Source organism: Pseudoliparis swirei, chromosome 12 (genome assembly GCF_029220125.1).
Source record: "Pseudoliparis swirei isolate HS2019 ecotype Mariana Trench chromosome 12, NWPU_hadal_v1, whole genome shotgun sequence".
Classification (NCBI taxonomy): Eukaryota; Metazoa; Chordata; class Actinopteri; order Perciformes; family Liparidae; genus Pseudoliparis; species Pseudoliparis swirei.
Window position 1 is genome coordinate 1,647,277 of NC_079399.1, and position 14,421 is coordinate 1,661,697.

The 14,421-nt window shown below is 45.7% G+C and overlaps 1 protein-coding gene across 8 annotated transcripts in view; it reads left to right on the forward strand.

The window, feature by feature from the left end:
- myo6a (myosin VIa) overlaps nucleotides 1–14,421 on the forward strand; it is a 67,259-nt gene that overhangs the window by 35,932 nt on the left and 16,906 nt on the right. For all 8 annotated transcript variants that reach the window (XM_056427467.1, XM_056427469.1, XM_056427470.1 and 5 more), the window contains exons 12-20: nucleotides 222–366; nucleotides 886–1,043; nucleotides 1,871–1,962; nucleotides 2,078–2,150; nucleotides 6,148–6,275; nucleotides 6,863–6,958; nucleotides 7,051–7,221; nucleotides 7,552–7,590; nucleotides 7,691–7,784. In XM_056427467.1, the coding sequence (XP_056283442.1) occupies nucleotides 222–366; nucleotides 886–1,043; nucleotides 1,871–1,962; nucleotides 2,078–2,150; nucleotides 6,148–6,275; nucleotides 6,863–6,958; nucleotides 7,051–7,221; nucleotides 7,552–7,590; nucleotides 7,691–7,784 (996 nt within the window). The remainder of the gene's footprint in view (nucleotides 1–221; nucleotides 367–885; nucleotides 1,044–1,870; nucleotides 1,963–2,077; nucleotides 2,151–6,147; nucleotides 6,276–6,862; nucleotides 6,959–7,050; nucleotides 7,222–7,551; nucleotides 7,591–7,690; nucleotides 7,785–14,421) is intronic.

The following is a 14,421-nucleotide window of genomic DNA, read 5'->3' on the forward strand; positions in this document are numbered from 1 at the left end:
CTCACGAGAGAAACATCGACAGCCTTGAATACTTTGTGGAGATCAACACGATTCATATTTCTGAGTCGTTGGTGAACTTTAATACAGGAAGATTACATTGTTCTGTTTTCTTCATTAATTTGTACTGATTGAAAACGAGGTGCGACCCGGTGATTGGTCGTCTGGCGGTTTTTGTGGGTCTCCTCCTGTGGGCTCACGCCGCCCTGCTCTGTGTCTTGCAGGCGGCTGCACCATCAGGAAGCAGTCCAGCGAGGCGGTGGAGCACAGCGCCGAGCTGCTGGGCCTCGAGGAGGAGGACCTGAGGGTCAGCCTCACCTCCAAGGTCATGCTCACGACAGCAGGGGGCGCCAAAGGCACGGTCATCAAGTAAGACACACACACACACTTATATATATACACACACCTACACACACACCTCCAGGGTCATGCTCACGACAGCAGGGGGCGCCAAAGGCACGGTCATCAAGTAAGACACACACACACACTTATATATATACACACACCTCCTCCCTGGAGGGGTGAACATGTTGAAATCTTCTCTCCATCTCATCCACCATCTGCCTCCTTGTGCAAAGAGGATCTTTTAGTTCTCAGTCGAGAGTTTTTTCTTCTTCTTGGCTCCGATGGAAGTCGTTCCTCCAACAGCTTTCATTCCTCCATCCATCTGGAGGAGCAGCGACTTCTCACAGCGGCGTCGAGGCGACGAGACGTTAAGAGGGCGCAGCGTTGAATCCGCCTCAACGGCTCAACGTTACCGGCGCGGCGTTGAGGCGGCGAATCAATAATGAATTCGTTGATGACTATTCTAATTGATTTGTTATCGTTTTATTGATTCGTTGTTGAGGTGCTACTCAGGTCAGTCTCAATACCCCCCCCTCCCCCCAGGGTGCCCCTCAAGGTGGAGCAGGCCAACAACGCCCGTGACGCTCTGGCGAAGGCCGTCTACAGCCGTCTGTTCGACCACGTGGTCAAGAGGGTCAACCAGTGCTTCCCCTTCCAGGCCTCCGCCAACTTCATCGGCGTCCTGGACATCGCCGGCTTCGGTGCGTCTCCTCGAGTTTACTGCTGAATGTTTGAGTTGTGATGTCATTTGATGACAGGCTGTTGACAACACGTAAACATGTGATGTCAACATGTGATGTCAACACGTAAACATGTGATGTAAACATGTGATTTTAACACGTAAACATGTGATGTACACATGTAATGTCAACATGTAAACATGTGATGTCAACACGTATACATGTGATGTCAACACGTAAACATGTGATGTCAACATGTGATGTCAACATTTAAACATGTGATGTCAACATGTAAACATGTGATGTCAACATGTGATGTCAACACGTAAACATGTGATGTCAACACGTAAACATGTGATGTCAACATGTAAACATGTGATGTCAACACGTAAACATGTGATGTCAACATGTGATGTCAACATGTAAACATGTGATGTAAACATGTAAACATGTGATGTCAACACGTGATGTAAACATGTGATGTCAACACGTGATGTCAACATTTAAATATGTGAGGTCAACATGTGATGTAAACATGTGATGTCAACATGTGATGTCAACATGTAAACATGTGATGTCAACATGTGATGTCAACACGTAAACATGTGATGTCAACATGTAAACATGTGATGTAAAAATGTGATGTCAACACGTAAACATGTGATGTACACATGTGATGTCAACACGTAAACATGTGATGTACACATGTGATGTCAACATTTAAACATGTGATGTAAATATGTGATGTCAACACGTAAACATGTGATGTCAACATGTAAAAATGTGATGTCAACACGTAAACATGTGATGTCAACGTGTAAACATGTGTTACGTACGATGCTCCTCAGAGTACTTTGAACACAACAGCTTCGAGCAGTTCTGCATCAACTACTGCAACGAGAAGCTGCAGCAGTTCTTCAACGAGCGCATCCTGAAAGAGGTGAGTCCGTAACACCTGGAGGCCCGCCTCCTCAGTCCACCAGGGGGCGGGGCATCCTGAAAGAGGTGGGATCCCCCCCCCCAGACCAACTCGTTGTGTGTCGTTTGCCTTCCAGGAGCAGGAGCTGTACCAGCGCGAGGGGCTGGGCGTCAACGAGGTGCACTATGTGGACAACCAGGACTGCATCGGTACGAAGGCCCGCTGGCTCCGCCTCCTCATGGCGCCCAGGGTTTATATTATGATTTAAAGAAGTTAGACATTCACATACGACACCTGGAGATGTGGAACATCCGGCGTGGTGCGTTCATGAACAATCCGCAAAAGGGATTTTGATGCAGGACCTGAAACCTGAGCCCTCAGACTCTGTTACTCTGGACCTGTAGGCTGAACTTATTAGACCTTAATTTGGGACTTGAGTTGGGACTATTAGACCTTAACTTGGGACTTGAGTTAGGACTATTATACCTTAACTTGGGACTTGAGTTAGGACTATTAGACCTTAACTTGGGACTTGAGTTAGGACTATTAGACCTTAACTTGGGACTTGAGTTAGGACTATTAGACCTTAACTTGGGACTTGAGGTAGGACTATGAGACCTTAACTTGGGACTTGAGGTAGGACTATTAGACCTTAACTTGGGACTTGAGGTAGGACTATTAGACCTTAACTTGGGACTTGAGGTAGGACTATTAGACCTTAACTTGGGACTTGAGGTAGGACTATTAGACCTTAACTTGGGACTTGAGGTAGGACTATGAGACCTTAACTTGGGACTTGAGGTAGGACTATTAGACCTTAACTTGGGACTTGAGTTAGGACTATTAGACCTTAACTTGGGACTTGAGTTAGGACTATTAGACCTTAACTTGGGACTTGAGTTAGGACTATTAGACCTTAACTTGGGACTTGAGTTAGGACTATTAGACCTTAACTTGGGACTTGAGTTAGGACTATTAGACCTTAACTTGGGACTTGAGTTAGGACTATTAGACCTTAACTTGGGACTTGAGGTAGGACTATGAGACCTTAACTTGGGACTTGAGTTAGGACTATTAGACCTTAACTTGGGACTTGAGTTAGGACTATTAGACCTTAACTTGGGACTTGAGGTAGGACTATGAGACCTTAACTTGGGACTTGAGGTAGGACTATTAGACCTTAACTTGGGACTTGAGTTAGGACTATTAGACCTTAACTTGGGACTTGAGTTAGGACTATTAGACCTTAACTTGGGACTTGAGGTAGGACTATTAGACCTTAACTTGGGACTTGAGGTAGGACTATGAGACCTTAACTTGGGACTTGAGTTAGGACTATTAGACCTTAACTTGAGACTTGAGTTAGGACTATGAGACCTTAACTTGGGACTTGAGTTAGGACTATTAGACCTTAACTTGGGACTTGAGTTAGGACTATTAGACCTTAACTTGAGACTTGAGTTAGATGTAGATAGATAGATGTATACTCAGCGCTCTCTTCCTCTCCCGGATCTGTCTTTGCAGCCTCGCTGCCTGGGAGGTTCATGTTTGTCATGAATGGACGGAGGGATGGAAGAGGGTCTCGGGGGGGTTGTGAGTAGGAGTCTGCACATCTCGATTCGAGGCAGGAGGCGTGAGTCAGAGCGCTGAGTCATCTCTATGACCTCCTCCTCGCCGCTGACGTCGCTGTTGACTAGGACTATGAGACCTTAACTTGGGACTTGAGTTAGGACTATTAGGCCTTAACTTGGGACTTGAGTAAACTTAACTTGGCCGATGATGTCAGACTTTTCTGTCTTGACTTGGGACTCGACTTGGATCTTAAATCTGGAATTCTTTTGTTCGCTAAGACTCGAGTATCTCTTCCTCTCCCGGATCCGTCTTTGCAGCCTCGCTGCCTGGGAGGTTCCTGTGTTCATGTTTGTCATGAATGGACGGAGGGATGGAAGAGGGTCGTGAGTAGGAGTCTGCACATCTCGATTCGAGGCAGGAGGCGTGAGTCAGAGCGCTGAGTCATCTCTATGACCTCCTCCTCGCCGCTGACGTCGCTGTTGACTACAAGCATCATGGAGGGAAAAGATGGGACATACGTCCAGAGACGTCGTCTCGTCCAGAGACGTCGTCTCGTCCAGAGACGTTGTCTCTTGTGGTGAAACTGTTGGTAAAACCGTTTGTAAAGTGACTTTAAATTCAAGCCTGTTTAAATGAAACGAGTCATGGACTTGTTCCTGAAGGTCTGACCTGGGGACTTAACGTGGAACTGGACTTGGGACGTGAAGGTCTTGCGTTGGACGTGAAGGTCTTGCGTTGGACGTGAAGGTCTTACGTTGGACGTGAAGGTCTTATGTTGGAGGTGAAGGTCTTATGTTGGACGTGAAGGTCTTACGCTGGACGTGAAGGTCTTATGCTGGACGTGAAGGTCTTATGCTGGACGTGAAGGTCTTATGCTGGACGTGAAGGTCTTATGTTGGACGTGACGGTCTTATGCTGGACGTGACGGTCTTGCGTTGGACGTGACGGTCTTATGTTGGACGTGAAGGTCTTATGCTGGACGTGAAGGTCTTATGTTGGACGTGAAGGTCTTATGTTGGACGTGAAGGTCTTATGTTGGACGTGAAGGTCTTATGCTGGACGTGAAGGTCTTATGTTGGAGGTGAAGGTCTTACGCTGGACGTGAAGGTCTTACGCTGGACGTGAAGGTCTTATGTTGGACGTGAAGATCTTATGCTGGACGTGAAGGTCTTGCGTTGGATGTGAAGGTCTTATGTTGGACGTGAAGGTCTTATGTTGGATGTGAAGGTCTTATGTTGGACGTGAAGGTCTTATGTTGGACGTGAAGGTCTTATGTTGGACGTGAAGGTCTTATGCTGGACGTGAAGGTCTTATGTTGGAGGTGAAGGTCTTATGTTGGACGTGAAGGTCTTACGCTGGACGTGAAGGTCTTACGCTGGACGTGAAGGTCTTGCGTTGGACGTGAAGGTCTTGCGTTGGACGTGAAGGTCTTGGGTTGGAGGTGAATGTCTTGGGTTGGACGTGAAGGTCTTGCGTTGGATGTGAAGGTCTTACGCTGGACGTGAAGGTCTTGCGTTGGACGTGAAGGTCTTGCGTTGGACGTGAAGGTCTTATGTTGGACGTGAAGGTCTTACGCTGGACGTGAAGGTCTTGCGTTGGACGTGAAGATCTTGCGTTGGACGTGAAGGTCTTGCGTTGGACGTGAAGGTCTTGCGTTGGATGTGAAGGTCTTACGCTGGACGTGAAGGTCTTATGTTGGACGTGAAGGTCTTACGCTGGACGTGAAGGTCTTGCGTTGGATGTGAAGGTCTTACGCTGGACGTGAAGGTCTTGTGTTGGACGTGAAGGTCTTGCGTTGGACGTGAAGGTCTTGCGTTGGACGTGAAGGTCTTGTGTTGGACGTGAAGGTCTTGCGTTGGACGTGAAGGTCTTGCGTTGGACGTGAAGGTCTTGCGTTGGACGTGAAGGTCTTATGTTGGACGTGAAGGTCTTACGCTGGACGTGAAGATCTTGCGTTGGACGTGAAGGTCTTGCGTTGGACGTGAAGGTCTTGCGTTGGACGTGAAGGTCTTGCGTTGGATGTGAAGGTCTTACGCTGGATGTGAAGGTCTTATGTTGGACGAGAAGGTCTTACGCTGGACGTGAAGGTCTTATGTTGGACGTGAAGGTCTTGCGTTGGAGGTGAATGTCTTGGGTTGGAGGTGAAGGTCTTACGCTGGACGTGAAGGTCTTGCGTTGGACGTGAAGGTCTTGCGTTGGAGGTGAATGTCTTGGGTTGGAGGTGAAGGTCTTACGTTGGACGTGAAGGTCTTGCGCTGGACGTGAAGGTCTTACGCTGGACGTGAAGGTCTTATGTTGGCAAACGATTTGCAGAAATGAAAATGTTTTTCTCTTAACATGTTTTTAAATGTTATTCTTGACCAGGTCATGACGCGTTTAAACCAAACATGTTAGACTTTGAAATGACTTCCCCCAAGTCCGTAGAGATGAGATGAACCTCTGCGCCCTCAAGGTGCTCTAAGCTGTTCATTACGACGCGAACGATGATGTTCAGCCTGGTCAATGAGAAGTCGCTCGCGTCTCCACGCCTCTTTAGTCGTTAACATCCTGTTTAATGGTCCGTGGCGCGGTGAGCCTCCGGCGACCCGAAGCCGCTTCCACCAAACACCAACTGTTGTGTTCTGGCGTCCACAGACCTGGTGGAGGCCAAGATGGTGGGCGTGTTGGACATCCTGGACGAGGAGAACCGACTCCCTCAACCCAGCGACCAGCACTTCACCGACACCGTGCACAACAAGCACAAGAACCACTTCCGCCTCACGGTGAGGACCCGGAGGTCCACTTCACTTCACTGGACCACACCAAATCCTAGCTAATTAGTCTTTAAAGGTTTACAGCTGGACATAAATACATGTACCTGTAAATAACTTGTTTTACTTGTTCTCTACTTTATGTTTTACAGAATGTTTAATAACCTCATTTTAGAGACGGTAACATTTTAAATCCGCAACGAAATCGTTCCTTCAGGTTTTATAACCGGAACACTCAGGAGGTCCTGAGGTAGTTTTAACTTATTGGACAGAGAACAACAAACACATTCCTGACATTTACGAGTCTTAAACTGAAAAATACTGGAAAACATTCTATCTTTAAAGATAAAGAAGAAAAAAGTATTTTTGAAATAACAACAACAGAGGCATTATAAAACACTCTTATTTTCAGTAGTTAAAATTCTGAAAATTAATTTTTATTTAAAGGATTTAATAATAATGGAGCACTGGAAACAAGTTGCATTGTGGGAAGTGTAGGACCGTGTGCTCCTGCATCTAGACCCACACTAGTGACTAAAACTGTGTGTGTGTGTGTGTGTGTGTGTGTGTCTGTGTCTCTGTGTGTGTGTGTGTCTCAGGTCCCCAGGAAGTCGAAGCTCTCCGTCCACAGGAACGTGAGGGACGATGAAGGTTTCATCATCCGCCACTTTGCGGGAGCCGTGTGCTACGAGACGGTGCGTTCACGGAACCCCGGGCGTTTGGCTTTCTGGTCTTTGTGAATGTGGTGGGAAATAATTTATTTACATTCCTCTTGGGGGGGTTTCAGACCAAGTTTGTGGAGAAGAACAACGACGCGCTGCACATGTCTCTGGAGTGTCTGGTCAGCGAGTCCAAAGACCTGTTCGTCCGCCAGCTCTTCCAAAACTCCAACAACGGGAAAGACGTCAAGCAGAAGGCGGGAAAACTGGGCTTCATCAGCGTGGGCAACAAGTTCAAGGTGAGGCACCTTACAGCTGGAGATGTTAATGTATAAATATAGTGTTCACGTCCATCTTTTGATATGATCCGTGATTATAAATTGTGATAAAACAGGACGTACTCTTTCCAAGTAATGTATTATTATTTATGTGTTTTTTGTAATTTTTGCCAAGATAGATATTTGTAAGAGTTTGTTGTTGTAGTTCTCATTTTGGCCACAAGGTGCCAAAGGATAAACTTCTGCATTTCTGTCTCGTCCTTTTTGCATATTTAATGCAGCAGTTGTTTTAAAGTTGTACGTGAGCCGCTCGGTGACCTCTCGGTGACGCCATCTTGTTTCCCTGTGCAGACGCAGCTGAACATCCTGCTGGAGAAGCTGCGCAGCACGGTCGGTGTTTCCTGCCGTCGGTTCCACGCCGCCGCTCCGATTCTGCGTGCGTCGCCGCGGTAACAACGTGTCTCTCTTTCCCCCCCCCTCCCTCCTGCAGGGCTCCAGCTTCATCCGCTGCATCAAGCCCAACCTGAAGATGGTCAGCCACCAGTTTGAAGGAGCTCAGATCCTCTCCCAGCTGCAGTGCTCCGGTCAGTGAGCGCCGCGTGGAGCCTGAAGGGGTCACGAGGTTCAGTGTGGATTCTAAACCCAGCGGGGCTCGGGGGTAACCTGTAGGAAAGTTTGATGGTGGTTTTTTTAGATATTGAGAAAATATGTCTTGGTCACCAGACTATTTGGTGTTTTCCATGAAAAATCACACCTTTAATTATCAAATGAATTTAAAATGAAGATATATATGTTGGTTGTGGTTGGTTGTGGTTGGCTGTCGTTGGTTGTGGTTGGTTGTGGTTGGCTGTCGTTGGTTGTGGTTGGCTGTCGTTGGTTGTGGTTGGCTGTCGTTGGTTGTGGTTGGTTGTCGTTGATTGTGGTTGGCTGTCGTTGGTTGTGGTTGGTTGTCGTTGGTTGTGGTTGGTTGTGGTTGGTTGTCGTTGGTTGTCGTTGATTGTGGTTGTCTGTCGTTGGTCGTCGTTGGTTGTCGTTGGTTGTGGTTGGTCGTCGTTGGCTGTCGTTGGTTGTCGTTGATTGTGGTTGGTTGTCGTTGGCCGTCGTTGGCTGTCGTTGGTTGTGGTTGGTCGTCGTTGGCTGTCGTTGGTTGTCGTTGGCTGTCGTTGGTTGTCGTTGGCTGTCGTTGGTTGAGGACATGAGGACATAGGGACATGAGAGCATGAGAACATAGGAACATGAGAGCATGAGGACATGAGAGCATGAGGACATAGGAACATGAGAGCATGAGGGCATAGGAACATGAGAGCATGAGGACATGAGAACATAGGAACATGAGGACATAGGCACATGAGAACATAGGAACATGAGGACATAGGAACATGAGGACATGAGAGCATGAGGACATGAGAGCATGAGGACATGAGAGCATGAGGACATGAGAGCATGAGGACATGAGAGCATGAGGACATAGGAACATGAGGACATAGGAACATGAGGACATAGGAACATGAGGACATAGGAACATGAGGACATAGGAACATGAGGACATTGGAACATAGGAATATGAGGATATAGGAACATGAGGACATGAGAGCATGAGGACATGAGAGCATGAGGACATGAGAGCATGAGGACATGAGAGCATGAGGACATGAGAGCATGAGGACATGAGAGCATGAGGACATAGGAACATGAGGACATAGGAACATGAGGACATGAGAGCATGAGGACATGAGAGCATGAGGACATAGGAACATGAGGACATAGGAACATGAGGACATAGGAACATGAGGACATAGGAACATGAGGACATAGGAACATGAGGACATAGGAACATGAGAACATAGGAACATGAGAACATAGGAACATGAGAACATAGGAACATGAGAACATAGGAACATGAGGACATAGGAACATGAGGACATAGGAACATGAGGACATAGGAACATGAGGACATAGGAACATGAGAACATGAGAGCATGAGGACATGAGAGCATGAGGACATGAGAGCATGAGGACATGAGAGCATGAGGACATGAGAGCATGAGGACATGAGAGCATGAGGACATGAGAGCATGAGGACATGAGAGCATGAGGACATGAGAGCATGAGGACATGAGAGCATGAGAATATGAGAACATGAGAACATAGGAACATGAGAGCATGAGAACATAGGAACATGAGAGCATTATAACATGAGGACATAGGAACATGAGGACATAGGGACATAGGAACATGAGGACATAGGAGCATGAGGACATGAGAGCATGAGGACATGAGAGCATGAGGACATGAGAGCATGAGGACATAGGAACATGAGAACATGAGGATATGAGGACATAGGAACACGAGGACATAGGAACACGAGGACATAGGAACACGAGGACATAGGAACACGAGAACATAGGGACACGAGAACATAGGGACACGAGAACATAGGGACACGAGAACATAGGGACACGAGAACATAGGGACATGAGAGCATGAGGACATGAGAGCATGAGAACATAGGAACATGAGAACATAGGAACATGAGAACATGAGAGCATGAGAACATAGGAACATGAGGACATAGGGACATGAGAGCATGAGGGCATGAGGACATAGGAACATGAGGACATAGGAACATGAGAACATGAAGACATAGGAACATGAGGACATAGGAACGTGAGGACATAGGAACATGAGGAAATAGGAACGTGAGGACATAGGAACATGAGGAAATAGGAACATGAGAGCATGAGGACATAGGAACATGAGGACATAGGAACATGAGAACATGAGGACATAGGAACATGAGGACATAGGAACATGAGAGCATGAGGACATAGGAACATGAGAACATAGGAACATGAGGACATAGGAACATGAGAGCATGAGAACATAGGAACATGAGGACATAGGAACATGAGGACATAGGAACATGAGGACATAGGAACATGAGAACATAGGAACATGAGAGCATGAGGACATGAGAGCATGAGAACATGAGAACATAGGAACATGAGAACATAGGAATATGATAATATAAGAACATGAGAACATAGGAACATGAGGACATAGGAACATGAGGACATAGGAACATGAGGACATGAGAGCATGCGAACATAGGAACATGAGGACATAGGAACATGAGGACATGAGAGCATGAGAACATAGGAACATGAGGACATAGGAACATGAGGACATGAGAGCATGAGGACATAGGAACATGAGAACATAGGAACATGAGGACATAGGAACATGAGGACATAGGAACATGAGGACATAGGAACATGAGGACATAGGAACTTGAGAGCATGAGGACATGAGAGCATGAGAGCATGAGGACATGAGAGCATGAGGACATAGGAACATGAGGACATAGGAACATGAGGACATAGGAACATGAGAACATAGGAACATGAGAACATAGGAACATGAGAACATAGGAACATGAGGACATGGGAACATGAGGACATGGGAACATGAGAACATGAGGACATAGGAACATGAGGACATGAGAGCATGAGGACATGAGAGCATGAGGACATGAGAGCATGAGGACATGAGAGCATGAGGACATGAGAGCATGAGGACATGAGAACATGAGAACATGAGAACATAGGAACATGAGAACATAGGAACATGAGGACATAGGAACATGAGGACATAGGAACATGAGGACATGAGAGCATGCGAACATAGGAACATGAGGACATAGGAACATGAGGACATGAGAGCATGAGAACATAGGAACATGAGGACATAGGAACATGAGGACATGAGAGCATGAGGACATAGGAACATGAGAACATAGGAACATGAGGACATAGGAACATGAGGACATAGGAACATGAGGACATAGGAACATGAGGACATAGGAACTTGAGAGCATGAGGACATGAGAGCATGAGGACATGAGAGCATGAGGACATAGGAACATGAGGACATAGGAACATGAGGACATAGGAACATGAGAACATAGGAACATGAGAACATAGGAACATGAGAACATAGGAACATGAGGACATGGGAACATGAGGACATGGGAACATGAGAACATGAGGACATAGGAACATGAGGACATGAGAGCATGAGGACATGAGAGCATGAGGACATGAGAGCATGAGGACATGAGAGCATGAGGACATGAGAACATGAGAACATGAGAACATAGGAACATGAGAACATAGGAACATGAGAACATAGGAACATGAGAACATAGGAACATGAGAACATAGGAACATGAGAACATAGGAACATGAGAGCATGAGGACATGAGAGCATGAGAACATAGGAACATGAGAACATAGGAACATGAGAACATAGGAACATGAGAACATGGGAACATGAGGACATGGGAACATGAGGACATGGGAACATGAGAACATGAGGACATAGGAACATGAGGACATGAGAGCATGAGGACATGAGAGCATGAGGACATGAGAGCATGAGGACATGAGAGCATGAGGACATGAGAACATGAGAACATAGGAACATGAGAACATAGGAACATGAGAACATAGGAACATGAGAACATAGGAACATGAGAACATAGGAACATGAGAACATAGGAACATGTGAACATAGGAACATGAGAACATAGGAACATGAGAGCATGAGGACATGAGAGCATGAGAACATAGGAACATGAGAACATAGGAACATGAGAACATAGGAACATGAGAACATAGGAACATGAGAACATAGGAACATGAGGACATGGGAACATGAGGACATGAGAGCATGCGAACATAGGAACATGAGGACATAGGAACATGAGGACATGAGAACATAGGAACATGAGGACATAGGAACATGAGGACATAGGAACATGAGGACATAGGAACATGAGGACATAGGAACATGAGGACATAGGAACATGAGGACATAGGAACATGAGGACATAGGAACATGAGGACATAGGAACATGAGAACATAGGAACATGAGAACATGAGAACATAGGAACATGAGGACATGAGAGCATGGGAACATAGGAACATGAGGACATGAGAGCATGAGAACATAGGAACATGAGGACATAGGAACATGAGGACATGAGGACATAGGAACATGAGAACATAGGAACATGAGGACATAGGAACATGAGAGCATGAGGACATGAGAACATGAGAACATGAGAACATAGGAACATGAGAACATAGGAACATGAGAACATAGGAACATGAGAACATAGGAACATGAGAACATAGGAACATGAGGAACATGAGAACATAGGAGCATAGGAACATGAGAACATAGGAACATGAGAACATAGGAACATGAGAACATAGGAACATGAGGACATAGGAACATGAGAGCATGCGAACATAGGAACATGAGAACATAGGAACATGAGAACATAGGAACATGAGGACATAGGAACATGAGGACATGAGAGCATGAGGACATAGGAACATGAGGACATAGGAACATGAGGACATGAGAGCATGAGGACATAGGAACATGAGGACATATGAACATGAGGACATAGGAACATGAGGACATATGAACATGAGGACATAGGAACATGAGAACATAGGAACATGAGGACATAGGAACATGAGGACATGAGAGCATGAGAACATAGGAACATGAGGACATAGGAACATGAGGACATAGGAACATGAGGACATAGGAACATGAGGACATAGGAACATGAGGACATAGGAACATGAGGACATATGAACATGAGAACATAGGAACATGAGGACATATGAACATGAGAACATAGGAACATGAGAACATAGGAACATGAGAACATAGGAACATGAGGACATAGAACATGAGGACATGAGGAACATGAGAACATAGGAACATGAGGAACATAGGAACATGAGGACATGAGAACATGGAACATGAGGACATAGGAACATGAGGACATAGGAACATGAGGACATATGAACATGAGGACATAGGAACATGAGGACATAGGAACATGAGGACATAGGAACATGAGAACATAGGAACATGAGGACATAGGAACATGAGGACATAGGAACATGAGGACATAGGAACATGGGAACATGAGGACATGAGAGCATGAGAACATAGGAACATGAGAACATAGGAACATGAGGACATATGAACATGAGGACATAGGAACATGAGAACATAGGAGCATAGGAACATGAGAACATAGGAACATGAGAACATAGGAACATGAGAACATAGGAACATGAGGACATATGAACATGAGGACATAGGAACATGAGAACATAGGAACATGAGAACATAGGAACATGAGAACATAGGAACATGAGGACATAGGAACATGAGAGCATGCGAACATAGGAACATGAGAACATAGGAACATGAGAACATAGGAACATGAGGACATAGGAACATGAGGACATAGGAACATGAGGACATAGGAACATGAGGACATGAGAGCATGAGGACATAGGAACATGAGGACATATGAACATGAGGACATATGAACATGAGGACATATGAACATGAGGACATAGGAACATGAGAACATAGGAACATGAGGACATAGGAACATGAGAGCATGAGGACATGAGAGCATGAGAACATGAGAACATAGGAACATGAGGACATAGGAACATGAGGACATAGGAACATGAGGACATGAGAGCATGAGAACATAGGAACATGAGGACATGAGAGCATGAGGACATAGGAACATGAGGACATGAGAACATAGGAACATGAGGACATATGAACATGAGAACATAGGAACATGAGAACATGGGAACATGAGGACATAGGAACATGAGAGCATGAGGACATGAGAACATAGGAACATGAGAACATAGGAACATGAGGACATATGAACATGAGAACATGAGGACATAGGAACATGAGAACATAGGAATATGAGGACATAGGAACATGAGGACATGAGAGCATGAGAACATGAGAACATAGGAACATGAGAACATAGGAACATGAGAACATAGGAACATGAGAATATAGGAACATGAGGACATATGAACATGAGGACATATGAACGTGAGGACATAGGAACGTGAGGACATAGGAACATGAGGACATGAGAACATAGGAACATGAGGACATAGGAACATGAGGACATGAGAACATAGGAACATGAGGACATAGGAACATGAGGACATGAGAACATAGGAACATGAGAACATAGGAACATGAGAACATAGGAACATGAGAACATAGGAACATGAGAACATAGGAACATGAGAACATAGGAACATGAGGACATAGGAACGTGAGGACATAGGAACATGTGGACA